The 19,366-nt window shown below is 47.7% G+C and overlaps 1 protein-coding gene across 1 annotated transcript; it reads right to left on the bottom strand.

Moving 5' to 3' along the window:
- Positions 1–10,482: 10,482 nt before the first annotated feature.
- CBLN4 (cerebellin 4 precursor) lies at positions 10,483–17,431 on the bottom strand. The gene is made up of 3 exons (XM_066237284.1): positions 16,934–17,431; positions 13,842–13,958; positions 10,483–11,726 (listed from the first exon to the last, which is right to left on the bottom strand). Exons 1-3 carry the CDS (start codon positions 17,222–17,224, stop codon positions 11,529–11,531), a joined length of 606 nt encoding a protein of 201 aa, XP_066093381.1. The 5' UTR covers positions 17,225–17,431; the 3' UTR covers positions 10,483–11,528.
- Between the last annotated feature and the right edge of the window lie 1,935 nt (positions 17,432–19,366).

The raw sequence follows: 19,366 nt of genomic DNA, 5'->3' as shown, positions 1-19,366 counted from the left end.
GATGTTGGATGAGAAAGCTCAAGGGAGAAAATGGATCCCCTGGGTTCTCACCCTGTCGATTAGAAAGTGGGCATCTTTCATTTTGGAAGAAAGGCCTGGTACTCAGAGGAGGAGAGTGCCGGCACTGGCCACTCCTGGGGAAACACTCCTGGGGCAGATTTTCATTCAACAACAACTTTCCTGCTGCCTGCCCTCCCCCCACCCACCAACTAAACGGGGCATTCCCACAATCACACAGCCCTTGTCATGTTCATCTGTCCCTCTCCCCGGGTCCTTTAACTGTCTGCTACATAAATAAGAGGATAAATTAAAGAAACCTGAGATGACGAGGTTCCAAGCTGGTGAGCTGATTAAATAAGCCACCGGCATCTGAGCTGCATCACGTGAAGCATGATTTGGGCATTTATCATTTAGCCCAACATGGCTACAGAGACATGCACAGAGCCCCAGGTCAACCTTCCAAGAGGAATATTAATGAACTGGCCCTACTTCATCATTCTGATAATCACAGAAATTAGAGGGGGAAATGAGAGGTGCGGCAGTCCCAGCCCATCACCTGCCTGTCCTGAACGCTCTCTGGGGTGTGTTTTGGAGGGGTTTAGGGGCACTGCCTCGTGGAAATGATTTTCATGCCTCAAGAAAATTGTGTGTGTGTGTTGGGGGGGGGGGGATCAGCTCACATTTGCTCCTTAGCTTCTCCCTCCTACAAAGGTGAGAGTCCAAGTCCTGCCCTTCTTGTCTGCAAACCCTTTTGTGCCAGCAGAGGTGAAGTAAGATGTCATCCTCCCGTTTGGTATAAGCTGTGTTTCGTTGGCATAATCCACGGCATACAACGGCAACAACAACAAAATGTAAACCTCGAAGCTTCACACATCGGGTGTTTCTTTCTCACACTCCCTGCCTAACACAGGTCAGCGGGGAGATGCTGCTTATCATGACTCAATTCCTGGACTGATGAAGACATTTCTGTATGTTTTTCCACAGTCAGCACAGGAAAGAGATGGGAGCAGAGCATCTTGTTCATGGGCTCTGCAGGCCTCTTCGTGGAAGTGACACACATCACTTCTGCTCATTGGCACGTCACTCACCCATGTCCTCATCATGTGGTCTCCCCATGTGCCCCAGTGTGTATTTTTACTAAATAATACTCAAAGGTTAGTGTAGAAAGAACCAGCCTTGGAATGCCCTGTGGCGCAGATCAAAAATATGTCTGTCCTGGGTCTCACCCCAGGCTTGTTGAATCAGAAACCCTGGTGCTAGAGAAAGACATTCTAATGTTTTTAACAAGTATTCCGGCGGGGGGGGGGGGGGGGGGGGGGGGGGCCATGCACAGCAAAGTTCAGAAACAACTGAAGAGCATTCTAAGTCCTTAGGCAGGCTAGGCAGGCAGGACAGTGCCCTGTCCAAGCTCACGGAGGGGTGGCCTGTCTGGCAATCTGCAAAGTCACAGGGCAGAACTCCCCCTGAGCAGGTAGGAAGCGGGTCTTGGAGGAGCTCCTGCAGTTTTACCCAAGAAACAGAAAAAAGACCAAACACCTGCCAAGGGAGATAAAGAAGCACGAGCCTGATTTTTCCAGAAGTTCTGCTCCCCCGAGATGACGAGGGAAGTCCCCTTAGTTGCACCACGGGAACTGTTTTCTGAAAGGAGGTTCGCGGAGGTGACTTAAACTTCATCATTTGCGTTCTGGGAGCCCAGACTCTAACAGTGAGAAGAGACGGATCAATATCCAGTAGGCAGCCTGGTGACGAGTCCCAACACTTAGGACTGGATCAGGAAGTCACAAAAATGGGAGCTCAGTCATGTGACATGTGGCCAGGACTGCCTGCACTCGCCACGCCCACTCCATGGCTTGGTTACAAAGGGGACACACCCCTTCTCTCTCCTCCTCTCCGCCACCTTTCAAGCAGACTGCTCACATTTTGCTCATCCTTTCAAGAGAAATACACGGCAGGAAACAAATAGCCCGTGAGAGTTTCAGACACTTCCCCATAATCTACTTGAACCCGTGACCATCCCGGCCTTTCCCCCACCCACAATTCATCAGACCCAGAACTTCTGTCCAAATCCACGGTGGAGGGGGCCAGGAGCAAGGAACACTGAGGAGCGCTCTTCCACCAGCCAGTCCAGAGTCCGGGGTGGGGAAGCGGCGAAACAGCCGCTGAGTTACAGAAGATCTTCGAAGAGTCGTTTTCCTCGCAAACCTAAATGTATGAATTCATATTTAACTTGCTCAGCTTTTAAGGAAGCCGTGTTTATTGGCTCACAAGAAGCAGGCTGCCTCTGGAGAGGAAAGGGTCCGCTTCACCTCTGGTTCCCGGTGTCAGTGGGGACTTCTCAGGTGCTGGATCGGACTAGAGAACTGAGCTCCAGGCGGACTTAGGTAAGCTGCGATGGCCACCAAAGCATGTCCCACAGACCCACCGGCATGTAGGCCTGGCGCCCTCCTTCCTGTGACCAGAAAGTCTTTAGAAATAAGACAAGATGGACAGGGCTTAGGGGAGGCGACTGCTGACCTCTGAGGCACTTCTGTGCAAACTAGGAAAAAGAGCTCCTTATCAAAGATGCTTCCTTCTGTCAAAAGAACGTCAGAATAGGTTCATTTTGTTAGACTGTGACAGTTCACTGCCTTCTGCAAGAATACTGTAGTAACCAATAGATGAATAGTTCCGATAGAAGGGGCACACCCCTGAGACAGTGCGTGCACACCCCCCACATTGTCCCTGGCACCCGTGTCATTCTTCACTGTAACCAGCTTAACTCGAAAGGGACATTATGGGGGAACAGCAGTGAGGTCACCTAAAGCAGGCTGCTGTTTCAAAACCGCCGGTCATTAGTTTGCCTAAACGCTAACACCACGCACTCTGCTACCCACGTTGCAGGGTCGCCCCCCGGAAAGTGAAGAAGCGTCTGCAAAGAGGTTTGGGACTTGTAGAAAAGAAGAAGGAGCAGACGCAAAGTTCACAGAATGGGGGGGGGGGGGCGCACGGGTCTGCAGTGAGGATGACTGTTTAAGGGGTAAAGAATAGGCGTGCCCAAACCCCAAGGGAAGCTTGCTGCCTGATTGCTTTCCTAATGGACTTGGCCTCTAACTCCAAAAACCATGACCTTGTCATTCTTGCCAACCTCTGCCCATGGTATCATGACAATTTCTATTCATAAAGTAAGACTTGGTTTTGTTTTTGTTTTTCTTTAATTTTTAACAAGCAATTCAAAGAAAAGGAAATCTTGCAGAACAGGACTTTTTAATGGCTCTTATGGACTCCACAGTTCCCTTTATGGATACTTATAAAATATTGCCTTATCTTCTCGGGAGAGGGAATGGGCAAAGTCCTATCTCCCCAGAGACTGACCCCAGATGCTTCCGATTCGGGCCTTAAATCTTACAGCCCTTCCAGGACCTCCCATTCCCTGGCTCCCGCCTGGAAGGGGGGGTGGGGGGAGACAGCTAATGTGGCCTCCTCCCAAGCTTTCCAAGCTCAGAACAAACTTCCTTGAATTACTGAAATGTGGAGCAGCCGTCTCCCTGGAGAGAAGTTTCTGGACTCCGTCAGCAGCATTTTTCCTTCGAATCTGGCTAGCCAAGAAAGGGAAGGGCCAATCCGGTACACTTCCTGCCGCCGCCGCCCGTGGTTCATAGTCACCCTAATGAGAGGGGCCCGAGATCTCTGCGCGTGAAACAGAACCCTTGTACCTGCAGGGAACTGACCTTAATGCTCAGAGAGAAGGAAGGGAAGCAACAACTCTTGAACAGAGAAACCAGAATCGATGTTACCCCTTTCTGTGTAATTGGCATGTCGAATACCAATAAAATGTAATCATTAGTTTTTTTCTGGGGTTTTTTGTTGAATTTTTTCCCTTGTACATAACTCTTTTGATGGAATGCTTCTCATGCTCATCCTTGCTCCATTTATTTATTTTTTTTTTATTTTTTTACACCAGGAGAGAAAAAATTATGACACTTTTTTTTCCGCTGTGGTGTTAAAAATGCCAAGACTCGACACAAAAGCCCAGCTATTTTAAAAGAAACACTTGTCGCTGTTCAGGTGTCCCTAAATAGCTGAGGGACGTAGCAGAAAAGAGCCCCACGCAACTTACAAAGGGAGCTGCATCCATCTGTGGAAACACACAGAACATGATCAAAGAACCCCAACCACATCCCGGGAGCTGAGCTGTGCCGACCAGCCATTGTCATCGGTTAGACAGGATGAGCGTCCAGTCAAAACAGTGGGTGACAGAGTATAAAACAGAGATGTTGTCTCGCTCGGGCCCAGATGTATTTTCTGACCTGAGTGTCCGGTGTCTACGCATTCCTGAAATTCCTTGGCCAATGGTAACCGCTCTCTTCCTGAGCGGTGACGCCCTAACCTGGGCAATATAGCCTTGTCCCTCATCATCAGTCATGTCCACACCCACCAGGGCTGGTTTCCAATGTCATGATCTTCAGCCTCATTGGATGTGAAGGTCACCAGGCTCCCACCGTGAAAGGGGCCCTGCCTGTGCTGGCTTTTCCACCCCTCTTCTGTCCGCGGCGCGATGAGAGGAAAGCACTGGGGGGAGAGGTCACGGTAGCCAGCTCTTCGTCTTGTGAAGGAAAAACAGGATTGGGGAAATAGCCACTAACCCTGTATTCACTTCCCTCCATTCCCTTCCTTTCACTTACTGTATCTTAACAGCAAGGCTGACACATGACCCAGAAAGAAAAGAGGGAGAGAGAGAGAGAGAGAGAGAAAGAGAGCAGAAGAGAGAAAGCCCATTTCTCTCCCCCTAAACTGTCAACACAGAGCATTACTGGCAGAGTCCCTCAACCCCCCCTGGGCAGTGTGAGACCCACCCTTCAGGGTGTACTCAAAAATCCCAGTTCCTGGAAAGCCCGAGGGTCAGAATTTATCATCTTAAGGGAACCCTATGAGAAATGAAGGCCTCCTCTGCTCAGTACCTAAGACGATGGCTTTTCTCATCATCAATATCATCAATTGGACAAAAAATAATTTTTTTAAATTTTCCATTGATTTGAGAGAGAGAGAGAGAGAGAGGAAGGAGGAGGGGGGAAGGGAGAGAGAGAAAGAAAGAAGCATCAACTCCACTTAGTTGCTCCATTTAATTGTGTACTCATTGGTTGCTTCTGGTATGTGCCCTGACCAGGGACTGAACCCATGACCTCAGCATGCCAGGACGATGCTCTATCCACTGAGCCACCTGGCAAAGGCCTTGACCAAAAATTTTTTAAGAAAGACTTCTGCCCCTAGGTGAATTTTAAACAAACTGACTGGCCTACGAGAAATTGCTGGTGTCATCGAGCCTTCTCTCTCTCTCTCTCTCTCTCTCTCTCTCTCTCTCTCTCTCTCTCTCGTGCACACACACGCACATACACACACACACACACCCTTCACTCAGTTGAGCAACGTCTTCAGAAGCCAAATGCCAAGTGTACTGAGACGGAAGCATTGCGGTCCCTGGGGAAGAATCATTTCATTACAGGGAAAAGCAAGCTGTAACTACATCCTTACTTCAGAGCACACACTGACAAGGTGAGGAATGCCACCAGGGGGTTTCCTCCTTCCCGAGATGGCCACTCTTTGTGGGTGACTTACCTTTACTTTCCTGCCAGGGTTCCCACGCCTTTCCTCCAGGTCAGTTTTCCTGGGGTCCTTGCTCTTCAAACGCCTGGCCACATTCCCTCGAGCCTCTGCCCGTCAGAGAACGAGCCTCTCCTGCTTACCTACAGGGAAGCCTCGGGCTCACGGGCTCACTGAGCTTAAAACAGGAAGGACAACAGGTGTACGATTCTCCTGGGTCCCTGCAGAGATGGAGCCCTGCACCAGGACAGACTGAGGTTTTAAGAATCATGGGAGACTCTTAAACTGCAGCTGCCTGAAACCTGGCACAGGTGGTTCTGATGCAGGTGGTCTTTGGCTTTTACTTAAAGACAGAGCTTCATAAACTTTACTACGCTAAGAACCACGGGGGAGGCAGAAAGGCCTTGTTAAAATGCAGATTCTGACTCGTTAGGTCTGAGCCACGTGGGGGTTCTAACAAGTCCCTGTGCTGTGGACGCCACTGGTCCACAGATCACACTTTGAGTGACAGGCTTTAAGTGTGATGAAAGATCTCACTCTTCCGTGTGCAGTTCCCAGGCCGGCACCATCAGCATCATCTGAGAGCTCGTTACACATGCAGGGGCTCAGGGCCATAAAAAAAGAAGGAAATCTTACCTTTTGCGACAACATGGATGGACATGGAAACTATTATGTTAAGTGAAATAAGCCAGGCAGAAAGAGAAAAATATCAGATGACCTCACTCATTTGAGGAATCCAATGAACAATGTGAACTGAGGAACGGAATTGAGACAGAGGAGGGATCAAAGGGACCAGAGGAAAAGAGAGCAGAGGGAAAGGGGATGATAGGATGGGAGAAACCTGAAGGGAGGGGGAGGGGGGTAAAAGAGATGTTGAGGGGAATATGGGGGAGAGGCATGCATTCAGGGCAACACTAGAATCTATGTAAATACAATAAATTAAAATCAATTAAAAAAAAAAGAAATGCAGGGGCTCAGGTGCCACCCCCGACCTGCTCCATTAGAACCTACATTTTATCAAATTTCCAGACGATTCTATGCACATTGTTTTGAGATGATGATGTAGGAGAGCTTCAGGATCAATTTTTAAAAGGTGTTTTCTATAGAATGGTCCGGGGGGGGGGGGGGGGAGAAAAGCATTTTGATTCCAAGAGATTTGGTTGGCCTGTGTTAGAGGGAATAGAGTGAACCACCCAGTAACAAACCTCTTTAATCCCAGCCCCCTCCCTGCCAAAGACCACATAGGACAAGAATTAAACTTTTAGCTCCACAGCTCTGACTGTGAACGGCTATCATACACTATCCCTTTCTTCTGTTTTCATTACTTCTTTGTGGTCATAGGCAAAACAATTTGGGGACCTTGTTGTAACCGATAAACTACTGTCGTTCTGGGGCAGGTGGTGGAAATGGTGAAGGTGGACTGATAAAACCCAGGACCCTCAGTCAGAAGGAGAGATGGCTCCACACTTTTGGACCTCTGTGGACCCTTGAGCGGATCCTAGCTGTCTGACATTTAGGGAGATCTGAAAAGGGCAGACATCACCACTTCTATGAACTCAGCCCCTAGCAAAGCGCCTGACGCCGTTCCACGGCTAATTTAATCAGCATTGGTCACAGATGTTTATTTTGAGATTTAAAGCAGTAACTTGCTAAATCTAGAGACCAAAAGAAGACCAAAAGCCCTGGCCGGTTGGCTCAGTGGTAGAGCGTCGGCCTAGCGTGCAGAAGTCCCGGGTTCGATTCCTGGCCAGGGCACACAGGAGAAGTGCCCATCTGCTTCTCCACCCCTCCCCTTCTCCTTCCTCTCTGTCTCTCTCTTCCCCTCCCGCAGCCAAGGCTCCATTGGAGCAAAGATGGCCCGGGCGCTGGGGATGGCTCCTTGGCCTCTGCCCCAGGTGCTAGAGTGGCTCTGATCGCAACAGAGAAAAGCCCTAGAGGGCCAGAGCATCGCCCCCTGGTGGGCAGAGCGTCACCCCTGGTGGGCGTGCCGGGTGGATCCCGGTCGGGCGCATGCGGGAGTCTGTCTGACTGTCTTTCCCCGTTTCCAGCTTCAGAAAAAAAAAAAAAAGAAGAAGAAGAAGAAGACCAAAAGCCAAAAAGAAAGGGAACACAACCTAAATCAAAAACATAAAGAATTAAAATTAAATTTTAATGAGATGATCAGGTTCCCAGCAGAATCTGGGAACATAAGGAACCCCCTCCCCCCAAAGAAACAGTTGGAATTGGTGAGATCCTAGGTTTGGGCCCGGTATTTCCTTCAGTTTTGTTTTCTCGGGATTCTGTCGAGGGGAAAATGCTTGCTACAGACAAACTGCTCACATTTGTTGATCGATAGATCAAGGGACGGTCAAAGGAGATGAGAGCATGGAGCAAGGGACGGCGCTGGCATTGATGAATGCAGACAGGGCCGATGCAAATGCCGCGTTCAATTAGCATTTTTGTGGACCGAGCAATTTCGGAAAACTATTTTTCAAGTCATGGAATACACGGGAGCATCTGGCTCTATCTCCGGAAGTCGTTCTGACACCCCTGCCTCCTGCCTCCTACCGAGCCCAATCTTCATGCCTTCCTCGTGCTCATCTTATATCCCCTACGGCCCTGTGTTAGGCTTTGAATTTTAGTAATAACAGTCGGCCCTCAGTGCAGTTCCTCCTGTGTGGTAGGCACTGTGCATGTCTTATCTAATCCTCACGACCATTTCTTCGTTACAAATGAAACAACTGATGCTCAGAGAGGTGAAGGAATCTGCCCAAGGTCACAGAGCTTATAAATGAAAGTCATAGAATTCCATCTTCTATCTCTCTAAAATCCATATTCCTCTAGATCAGGGGTCCCCAAACTTTTTACACAGGGGGCCAGTTCACTGTCCCTCAGACCGTTGGAGGGCCGCCACATACAGTGCTCCTCTCACTGACACCAATGAAAGAGATGCCCCTTCCGGAAGTGCAGTGGGGGGCTGGATAAATGGCCTCAGAGGGCCACATGCGGCCCTTGGGCCCTAGTTTGGGGACGCCTCTTCTAGATAAATCATTCTGTCCCCTGTAGCTTCTGTCCCCTCACTTTGATCTTGTCTTTCTGGTGACTGTGTTCTGGGTAGCTCTTACTTCCTAGAACCACTTTGGAATACGGACAAACGGCTTTCATTCTAACTTCCTTAGTCAGCAATCTCATCCTTCCACTGGGGCTCCTCCCCTGTTGTAAATACCTCCCTCCCACATGTGACAGCCACAGCTTTGTGCCTTTTCACATAGATTTTTGTCTTGAAGGTTTTGAATGCTATTTGCCTCCAAAATATATAAATTGGGGCTTAGGAATTAAAGTCAAGCCTTTTGCCAACATTCTTTCATGTTCAGAACAATCAAGAAAATTAAGGGCAAGACCCCAAGGATGGCCACAAGCATCTTTATAAAAGACATAGCTACATAGTCTGTTTTGTTAAGCACCAAACTTTCCCTGTCCCATCATAGGCATCTATTGGTAATTCCAACACTCTTGAGCCATTCTGCCAAAAGAATAACTGATGGTATACTTATTCAAGTAGGCGTCACTTGGCTGCAATGTATAGACACAAACTCCAAATACAGACAACTATGGGATAGCCTACATTAGGGCAGGGACTTTTTTTTTTTGTATTTTTCTGAAGTTGGAAACAGGGAGGCAGTCAGACAGACTCCCGCATGTGCCCAACCAGGAGCCACCCGGCATGCCCACCAGGGGGCGATGCTCTGCCCATCTGGGGCTCTGCTCTGTTGTGACCAGAGCCATTCTAGCGCCTGAGGCAGAGGCCATAGAGCCATCCTCAGCGCCCGGGCCAACTTTGCTCCAATGGAGCGTTGGCTGCGGGAGAGGAAGAGAGAGACAGAGAGGAAGGAGAAGGGGAGGGGTGGAGAAGCAGATGAGCGCTTCTCCTGTGTGCCCTGGCTGGGAATCGAACCCGGGACTCCTGCATGCCAGGCCGACGCTCTACCACTGAGCCAACCGGCCAGGGCCAGTGCAGGGACTTTTTCAGAGGATGCCACTCATATTTAGATGAAACCCTCCCAAACAATATTGTTTTTCACACGCCACATGATCACAAATGAGAAAAGATGTTTAACTAAAATCCAGCTTGGGGGCGGGGGAGACTGCCAAGCAAAACATTGAGGATCCATTGCCAACACCGCCAGATGATTTTTCTTGGGGAAGGAGGAGTGATGAATGAATATTCTGACTTGGTGATTAATCACAATTATACTGAAGACCTGCCTGCATGTTTTCTCCCATGGGACCCTGTAATACCTTCCTCGCTGTCACTAGCTACAAAAGGGAGCCTCCGAAAATTGTGTCCATTGACCACAAACCAGGAAATTGAGCCAAACCTCCAGACAAGTCATCTATAATAACAGTTTCTCCTAAAAAGAAGCCTGCAATCTTCTGTTTGTCTCTTAGTGTTGAAAAAAAGGGAGGACTTTTTCCCAAAACCTTCAGTTTGAGAACATGGGTCTTTATTCCCATCACCACTCATTCACTTACTGAGCACTCTCGTGATATTTTAGGGGATCTTATTTCTTTAACTTAACATCTGAACAGTAAGTCCTTTGGGAAGAAGAGCTTGCTCACAGCTCCTGGACTGGGATAGGTTAAACACAGGAAAGATTCCTCATCCCAACTCAGAGGACAGTCCCTAACAATTCAGAAAGCTTTTCTTAAACTCTAGGCAAAAGAAATGAGAGGAAGAATGGAAGGAAAAAAGGAAGGGAGAATGGATTGGTGAGAAAGAGGAAATAAACCCGGTAGAATACATACTTCCCAAACCGAAAGGACAAAACAATTCAACTAACATATATTAACCTTTATTTTCTAACAGACATATAGAAGTTTATGAATTCATATGATCTGTACAAAAGACAAAATAAGATATTGCACTAAGTTTAGATATGGGACATTTGGATTTCATATCAGCTAAACAGATAAATATATACAATTCAAGGAGTTAAGGCAAAACCAGAAGATACTTCAAACACAACAGAAGATTTGAAACATAGTTATAATGAAAGATAAGGGTATCCCATCTCCGGTTAATAAAGTGGTCATGTCTAAGATGAAAAAAATCCCTTAGGCTTTGAATAAAGTGGCTATTATCAATCATGTTAGTTAAGGTTGAGCAACAAAGTATAAGATTTCCCATGGAGGGGAGCAGTTCTGGGGGGGTTTGGGGATTGAGCAGGTAGAACTCGGGTAAGCAACATTTTCCTTGTCAGATTTATGATCTATTCTTCCTATTAGAAAATATAATTTGGAAAATATGACTCTTTTACATATATAATTAAAATAAAACTATGAGGCATTCTTTTTTTTTTTTTAAGGGAAGTCATGTTGGTGATCTCATAGTCAGGGTAAATTTGTGGGCAAGACATTCCTTACCCTATTGGTAGAGGAAACACAAAGCCAGTCACTGAAAAACAATCCCCAGGTATCTAACACAGAACAGAACAAACTAATTCCAAAGGCATTAAAAACACGCGTGATCAATACACCAACACAGAATACAGTTCTTTGGCAGCATCACACTAACCGTTGATTGAAGTCAGAACTCTCGAGCTTTTTCATTCTTAGACCTGGTTGCCAGTCTCTCAAAAATGGATAAATAAAATTCCACATCTGCAACGAACTCAGTAATTCCAGGAAATTAAATTCAGAATAAATCTGCAGATAGCTTTGAACGGTTACAATGACGCATAGATAGGTGTTGTCTGCTGTGAGTCCTGGTCCAACTATACAGAACGCGCACACACAAAAATAATCTGTAAAACAGTATTGGTTCGGACAGGCCCAGAATCCTGCAAGAGAATCCACACTGACCCATGAGAAACCAATAAATGACATCGATCCGAGGATGAGGAAACAGTCTTCCAGTAACTCAGGGGTGAGCCGCCCCTCGCCTGGGTAAAACACCACGGAGAAATCAACTTCTAGAGGGGGAACACCAGGAAGCCAGAGAAGGTGGAATACTGCCAGCCTCCAACCAAGTTACCTTTCTCCAATTTTAGGTAAACCTTATCCTCTTTATCTAGGTAGAGTAAGACTCCGTTAGTGGCAGCTTCGCGAGTAACGTCTTTGTCCCCAGCAAAGGCCGATATGACTGGTTTCCCATTTAACATCAGGTTAACCTACAAGGAAAAAAAAAATCACTGAGCTCTCTTTAAAGTTAAAAAAATCGATTGGCAATAGGAAATAACGTCTAAGATGGTAGACCCGGTAAATATCTGATGTTTAGTAAACATACCCTCTTCCTTTCAAATCAGCCACCTGCAGTGGCTACACTTAGTATGTGTCCTAAGCTGGAGGTTGTGTTGTTGTTGTTGTTGTTGTTAAAAATAAAGCTATTGGTGTCTTTGGGGTATATTTCTAAAAGTGGAATAATATACTACTCAGCCATAAGAAATGATGACATCGGATCATTTACAATAACATGGATGGACCTTGACAACATTATACGGAGTGAAATAAGTAAATCAGAAAAAAAACTAAGATGAATCCATACATAGAAGGGACATAAAAATGAGACTCAGAGACATGAACAAGAATGTGATGGCAACAGGGGTGTGGGGTGGGGGGGGAGGGGGGATCGGGTGAAGAAGGAGAGAGGGGTTGGGGGAGGGGAGGGGCACAAAGAAAACCAGATAGAAGGTGACAGAAGACAATTTAACTTTGGGGGAGGGGTATACAGCACAATCAAATGTCAAAATAATCTAGAGATATTTTCTCTCAACATATGTACCCTGATTTATCAATGTCACTGCATTAAATTTAATAAATAAATTTATAAGTAAATAAAGCTAAATTTCTTTCATAGAAATATCCTTAAATGTTTACAAAAGATTACCATCCAAGGAGAGCAACTGAGCCATGGGAAAACTGGCTACCTGTCAGCACATGAATTTAGCTTCCTGCTGGATTTACCTCTCAAGTTCAATAACAATCTTTTGTTAATGAAGCCAGCCTGTGGCTTCCCTGTGTGCTAGTTAAAAAAAAAAAGACCAAGTGCCCTTTGCCCTGATAAACCAGATATAGCAAAGTGCTACCAGCTTCCTCGCAGGGTCACTATGCAGCCGTGATACGTGTGGCATTGAAATTCACTCGGAATGTGGACTGTGTGTCGTGATGTCTTTTTCTGTTTCCCTTGATAAGAAATGTGTATTAAAAATAATAATCACCACTCTCACTGAAGATGTTAATGATGGATAATTAGCAAAGAATTAATCATCAATAAACTCAAAATTAGTAACAAATTATAAACTCAAAAATGTATTCACTTTCCTCCTTACTACAATTTTGATTATAATGTATTAAACATTACACAAACTTCCAAATGGTGGGGCTTGAAAAAAGCTTTTCCCTGGTAGTAAATTTATTTGCTAGATATTTATTCCCTTTATGTTAAACATAATACTGAATAAATTAAATGTAAGGTAATCAATTTATCTATTCACTAAGATACATAAGCATGGTAGATGAGTGAATCTATCATTCACATGGACATAGTATACAATACAAATGTTGAGCATAAGATAAAAAGTTATCCCAGAATTCTATAGACAGATAATGGCGTTATTAGGTATTCACATATTTAAAATTGTAAAAACTAGTGCTATTGTTGCTTTGAGTGCATGGTCAAGCCCATTACCTTAGAAAGCACAACACAAAATATATTGTTAACTGTGGAATGGCAACTCGTAAGAATTCACTAGCATCAGAGTAACTGAGGATAAACTAAAACATAAGCATAGCACACTCTTGTTTATAAAGTACATTGAATAATTGTTTCTTCATAAATGTATCCCGACTGGTGAACTGTACCTCCTAATTTTTACAATGATAGCAAATTTGTTTTTATTTAGTAAGCACTTGCAAAACTCTGCTAACCTTACAAGTTCTTCCCTTTTAAGTTGCAATAATTTTGCATGTGCAGTAAATGAAATCAAGATCTTATAAAGAGACTTGTGTCACCAAGTTTTTACGAAGCCTTTTTTCTTTTTAATGACTGGTTGTTATTCAGGTAATGAGTTCAATTGTTTATTTTTTTTCTATAGGCTTCTCGTCAGACGCCTTAATGGATGTTTTAAAGAAGACGATTGGAAATTGTTTTCAAAATAAACTACTACTGTGAATAGTTGTTTGTCTTTACACTGACAGCACATCTTTGGATAAATGCATAAATACATAACCCACAGCCAATAAACACTGTTGTCTGGGGATAGAGAGGAAACAGGTCAAACACATACCTGGATTGTTTGGCTCTGGTAGACTTTAATTACATGAAAACTGAAACTGTAAATTCCTTTTCTTGGTGCAACAAAGACAGACTCCAGTGTGAAAAAATTACCCACATTCACTAGGATCTACAAATAAAAAATCATAAATAACAGTAAGTTTTCATATTATTCTCTCCTTAAGTGTAAGTTTTCTTCCTTCCTCCCTGTTCTTTCTTCCCCCTCTCCGCCCCCTTGACCACTAGTTCAAGATACCCTGAAGAATAAAACATTGAGCTCTATTCCTTTCCTCTTTAGCGACCTGGAAAATGGATTTGTGTGTTGGAAGGTTCTTCTGTCTTTTAAACAGTACAGGGAAAAAAAAAATAAAGTAACTGCTTTATATTCATGCCTCAATTTCTAGCAAGGCCCAATGGCTCTGGAAACATCTAGGTGACATGTGAGGGCTTATAGATTTATCAGCTTTACCTTGAGAGTCAGAGAAAAGATAGCTGCCCTGTATCTGCATTCCCACCCTCTACAAGCCTTTGCAGTGTCCGGAGGTGGCCCTTCCCAGGCAGCCAATCGGCATCTGTGGGCTCTGCAGTCATTTCTGGACACATCACACGGAGGCTTGGGCACTCCCTCCGCCGTGTGACATAATCCATGACACCGAGCGGTTAGTGCACAGAGTGATCTGGAGTCTCGGTCCTCTCTGAGCCTCTGCCAAACCTCTCCTAAGATCCATGGCCATTTTTTTTTTCATCTCGATGCCATCTAGGCCTTAATCCTGGTTTGGCAATGACTCAGCCTGTGCAGGCTGCCAAAGAGGGGACCGTGGATAAGGGCAGGCCGTGACACAGGTGGCCTCCCCTGCTCCTCCCAGTGTTATCCATCACCCTCCTATCAACCACCTGCTCTTTATTTGAAGTTGAAGGGTCAAAAATGAAAAGTGAAATCAGATACTGCTCCCAAAGAAAGCAACAATGTATTGTTTTCCAAGGTGTTCAATCTGGATCTCCTGATTATGAAATTAACTTGAATTTCAATGAGTGAACTCTTAAGCTAAATTTGGAAATGTCACATAGGTAAGTGTCTTCCTATGAGAAAGGAGAGAGAGGGAGAGAGAGAACGAGAGAGAGAGAGAGGGAGTCAGAGAGGAGGGAGTTGTAAAATAACTATGTTTTCTTTCACTTCTCTTCAAGATATAAATCTATAAGCAACATTCAAAAAATTCAGATGTCTCTATAAAAATATATTTCCTCTTTATCAATATCAATCTGCTACTGTCTTTTTTAAACACAACATTTACACCAATAATACTAACCCTTTGGCATAATTCCCAACATTCTATTACCTCTGAGCAATGCACTAGAATATGGTGACACTCAGGTAGATAGATATACCAGGCTCGAGCCCTGACTTAAAATACATGTATGTGTGTAATTTTATTCTGAGACTTCACCTTCTTCCAAGTAAGCATTCTTTCACTGATCTGATGATCAATGATCTTCCAACAAATGACCAGTCACGCAATCATCTCCAGCAGAAGCTTTACAAAGATTGTCCCCAAACACATTTAAAATTATTTGAGATACTTAGTGGGGACTTTCTGAATCAGATACAAGTAGTGTAATTTGTTAGTAATAACAGAAATGGCTGGTTAGTGTAAACTACACATTAAGGCTGGATGTTAACTTGACGTTGTAATTAGAGCATCCAGGAACATTAAGATTTATAACTCAATGTGTCTTGTTGTCTCTAAGATGCATGGCTCCAGAAAAGAACAACAAGCCCTTCTCCTCTTCTAATTGACGGAAAGGTCACTGGAAAGAATACGCCGTACAGAGGACAGTGCAATGTCCACAGTATTCCAACATTTAATTAGTGCACTGAAATACAGACCAGGGGTGGTGCTAGACTTGATTTCCATCAAGATAGAAAACACTGCATTCCCAAAAGGGCTGCTTAGTTCCTCAAAAATTGTGGCTATCGGATAGTAAGCCCCAGAGAGGTATCCTCTGTCTTTGGCCAGCTGGAAGAGCACAATGCTTAGGGAATATTAAGTAAGGAATACAAACGTCACCTCATCCCTTCGCTGGCACACCCTGCAGCAAGTAGTACCTCTTCACCTGTGCTCTTACACATGTAGCTTTGCATACAGCTGTGGACTACACATGTGACTGTGGGATTAAAAAGACTCTGGGTGCTCTTACGATTGAAATTAAAATCCCCGGAATCAGTTTTCAGTTGTGACGCCTTGCTAAAGCTAAACTGATATCCTGGGGTTTCTCATCAGCCAAACCTTTGAGCTCCAGGTCTCTAAAAAAAAAAAAAAAAGGCACGAATTTCATCAGTTCCTCTGCCATCTCCTATCCTCAACCCCAAAGTCTGACTTCCCCAGTAATTTGCAATTCTTTCTCCGAAAGGACAGGCCCAGGGGCAGGGGGGAGCCGGTGGCTCCCCAGTGCTTCCAACGAGCTAAGTGTAGTTTCTTTTTCCTCCTCCTCCGCAACTTTTCTGCAAGCACCAGAGAAAGGCTTCCCCTGCAGCAGTGCCTGCAATGTGTATGGGGATCCCAGCGGCCGTAGGCGAGCGAGATCGGACCCTGGCCACTGCTCACCCTCTCCATCCACCTGCAAGATCTGTGCAGAGAGTGTGGACCCCGAGAGCAATCTTTGGGAAGGGGCTTCTCCACCTGGGAGAAACAAATCATTTATACCGCATTCAGAGGGTACCACGGAAATGGCCTGGTGGTCTCCTGCAGGAAGGGGTCTGAGCCAGGGGGCCAAGCTCTAGCCAAGCGATTGCAAAGTCCAGGCACCAGAGTCCCTCCAGCTCTTACAGACCTGTTGCTGTTAAACTTCTCCTGAGCTCTTGCTGTCAGGCTGTGCGTTCCAAACCTTTCCCCCACCAACCCAGCAGCCTTCTCCGAGGTCAAGAGGGAATGGGGCGGGGGGCAGGGGCGGTGGGAGAGACAGTGGAAGTTTCTGTCCCAGACAAATTTGGGAAGGCAAAGTGTCTAAATAATCCCCCACATGCCTGAGCAGGCAGCCCCGGTCTGAGCGGCCGGACAATCGCCCTCCACCCTTGATGTTCCGTTCCGCATCCCTCGGGGGTCTGACCTGATCAAAGTAAATGATGCGCGTCTTGTTGCTCATCTCAGACGGCTCGTGGTTGGTGCTCCGCACCGCTGAGAAGGCGACCTTGGAGTTGGCCGCCCGGACCGAGATCCCCAGAGGGGAGGACGAGGAGCCTTTGGAGTCCGTGGCCGGGTTCGAGTCGCACACCACCAGGCATTTGCCCTCCAGCACGATGGGCTCCGTGTCGTTCTGCGCCCAGACGGGCAGCGCCGGCAGGCTGAGAGCCAGCAGCACGGCCGGCACCATGGACAGCGCCCGGCGCTCGGAGCCCATGGCGAGCCGGGTGGGCAGCCGCAGCTGGCTGGCGCTTCCGCTCGCCTGCGTCGCCTCCTACCCCGGGAACCCGAGCTCGCGAAGATGCCAGCGGCTAGATCGACAGCGCTGCAGGAACCGCGGCGGCGGCGGCGCTCACACTTCCACCAATTCTGAGGTTTGGAGTCAAAGTCTCCCCTCGCGCTCTCTTGCTGACTCTATTACCTTTGTCCTTTAAGGAGCTCATGCAGAACCCCCTTCCCCACCCTCCTCCGCCCAAGAATCAGCCCTGCCTGGGGCTCCTTCACCCGCCCCCCTTGTTCCCAGACATCTAAAAGTCTCCAAACCTTACATTCACTCCTCAACGGGGAAAATGACAGTAAATGCTCACGCCAAACCCAAACACCCCCAGGCGAACCAAGGATCAGGAAAAGCGAAGGGGGGATCAGAGACGCCACGGGGGCGGTAGGTGTGGAGCGGTCCTGTTTTCCTGTACGCGTCTGGCTTGCGGCAGGGACAGGTTACAGAGGCAGAAGGTGTTTCCTGGGCTGAGAAGAAGGTGAGGCTGTGTTCATGGCCAGGACTCTGGCGACTGCTACTTTCGCTTGGTCAAAAATTCCCCAAAGCTTGGTTTGGCGTGGAGGTCGGCAGGTAGGCAGCAGCTAGCCGGGTGCACGGCACCGAAATCAGGTCCAGGGTGCAGGGCGGCTCGACCGACGGGGTCTTCTTCTGCCTGTGCCCCACGCCCGGAATCCCCACGCACAACTTTCTCTGTCCTGGAGCAGCCAGAAGAGAGCGAGGCTGGCACACGCGCGCTATTTATACGAGCGCAGCGTCCAGCTGGCGTTGGCTTCCAGCCGGACCCGCGGGCTCCCGGAAAAGAGGGAGAAGCAGTCCCGTGACCCGAGCTGAGCAGCTCCCACACCTGGCGTTTAACGCACCTGTAAGCAAGCAGGTGCACACGGCTCTGGGCTGCCAAGGTCCGAGACCGCTCAACCCTGGCAGTGAGCGGCGCGGCGATCGGGTGCGCAGGGAGAGGCGCCCACAGCCCTGCGCGCGCCCCAGTTTGGCGCCTGCTCGCCCCCTCCTCGGTCGGGGCGGATCGAGGGGGCTGCGGCTCTCCTCGCCCCTCCCCAGCGCAGGATTCCGCGGCTGAGCGCCCTCGGCCCTCCGCCCTCCGAGCTGAGCGCCACGCTGCCAGTTGCAGCAGCGGAGTTGGAGGACACGCGGCGGCCCCTGCGCGGCGCTCTTCCCGGGACCTGGGGACCCACGGGAGTCCCGACCGCGTCGGCCGCAGCACCTGCCCCACAGAGAGCCCGGAAGCCTGGCGAGCTCTGGGAAGCCTCGCCAAAGCCGGCGAGGGCCGATGGTTGGAGGTGCTCGATGCCTTCCGCTCCGGGAAGATTCGCCTGGAAAGCCTCTGGGGCGCACCTTCCCACTCACACCGCGAAACCGCTCCACGCAACGTCATCAAAAGAGGGGAAAAGGGAATTGAGTCAGCAAAAATTCTTCCGGAACCGAACCCCTAAAAAAAGCCAGCCTCACTACTGAGAATACGGCGCTTTCCTCGCCCCCCCCCCATGTACCCACCCCCACCCCTCGCCCGTGCCACCCACTGCCACCTTGGACTTGGGCCTGATTTATCGTCCTCTTCCACAGCCACCACTGGGAAGAAAGGGCTGGCCTCTGTGACCAGCTGTGTGAACTTAGCCAAGTCACTCGCCCTTCCGGAGAAAGCGGGACTCCACTAAGGTCTCATCGGTCCTTCGGTTCTGTGATGCCTTTGGGTCATGTTATTCCCTTCCCCAATTCCTCCTCGACCTCCAGCTGCCCCGGGGCAGGCAGTGCATCTTTATTCTGAACAGCATCCCCACCAGCCATTCAGAGCTCCTAGAAATGTACTAAATATTCATGAAGGGATGTTGGTTGAGCAATGGCAGCCATGGATGGCTCCCCATTCCTCCCTTAGTGGACGGCATCCTCATTAGCATGAATTCAAGCCCCACACCCCCAACAGAAACTACACCTACATCTCCAGTCTTGTCCCTCATAAGGACCTTCAGGAAGTCCAGGAATTGAGCCATAAGTACCACAGTGCAGGTCCAACTGTTAAAATCAGAAATATTCCTACCGGTTGCTATTTCCCTCCGGGACCCACCACTC

This window comes from Saccopteryx bilineata, chromosome 6, assembly GCF_036850765.1.
Source record: "Saccopteryx bilineata isolate mSacBil1 chromosome 6, mSacBil1_pri_phased_curated, whole genome shotgun sequence".
Taxonomy (NCBI): domain Eukaryota; kingdom Metazoa; phylum Chordata; class Mammalia; order Chiroptera; family Emballonuridae; genus Saccopteryx; species Saccopteryx bilineata.
This window is presented reverse-complemented; position numbering and strand designations above follow the sequence as displayed.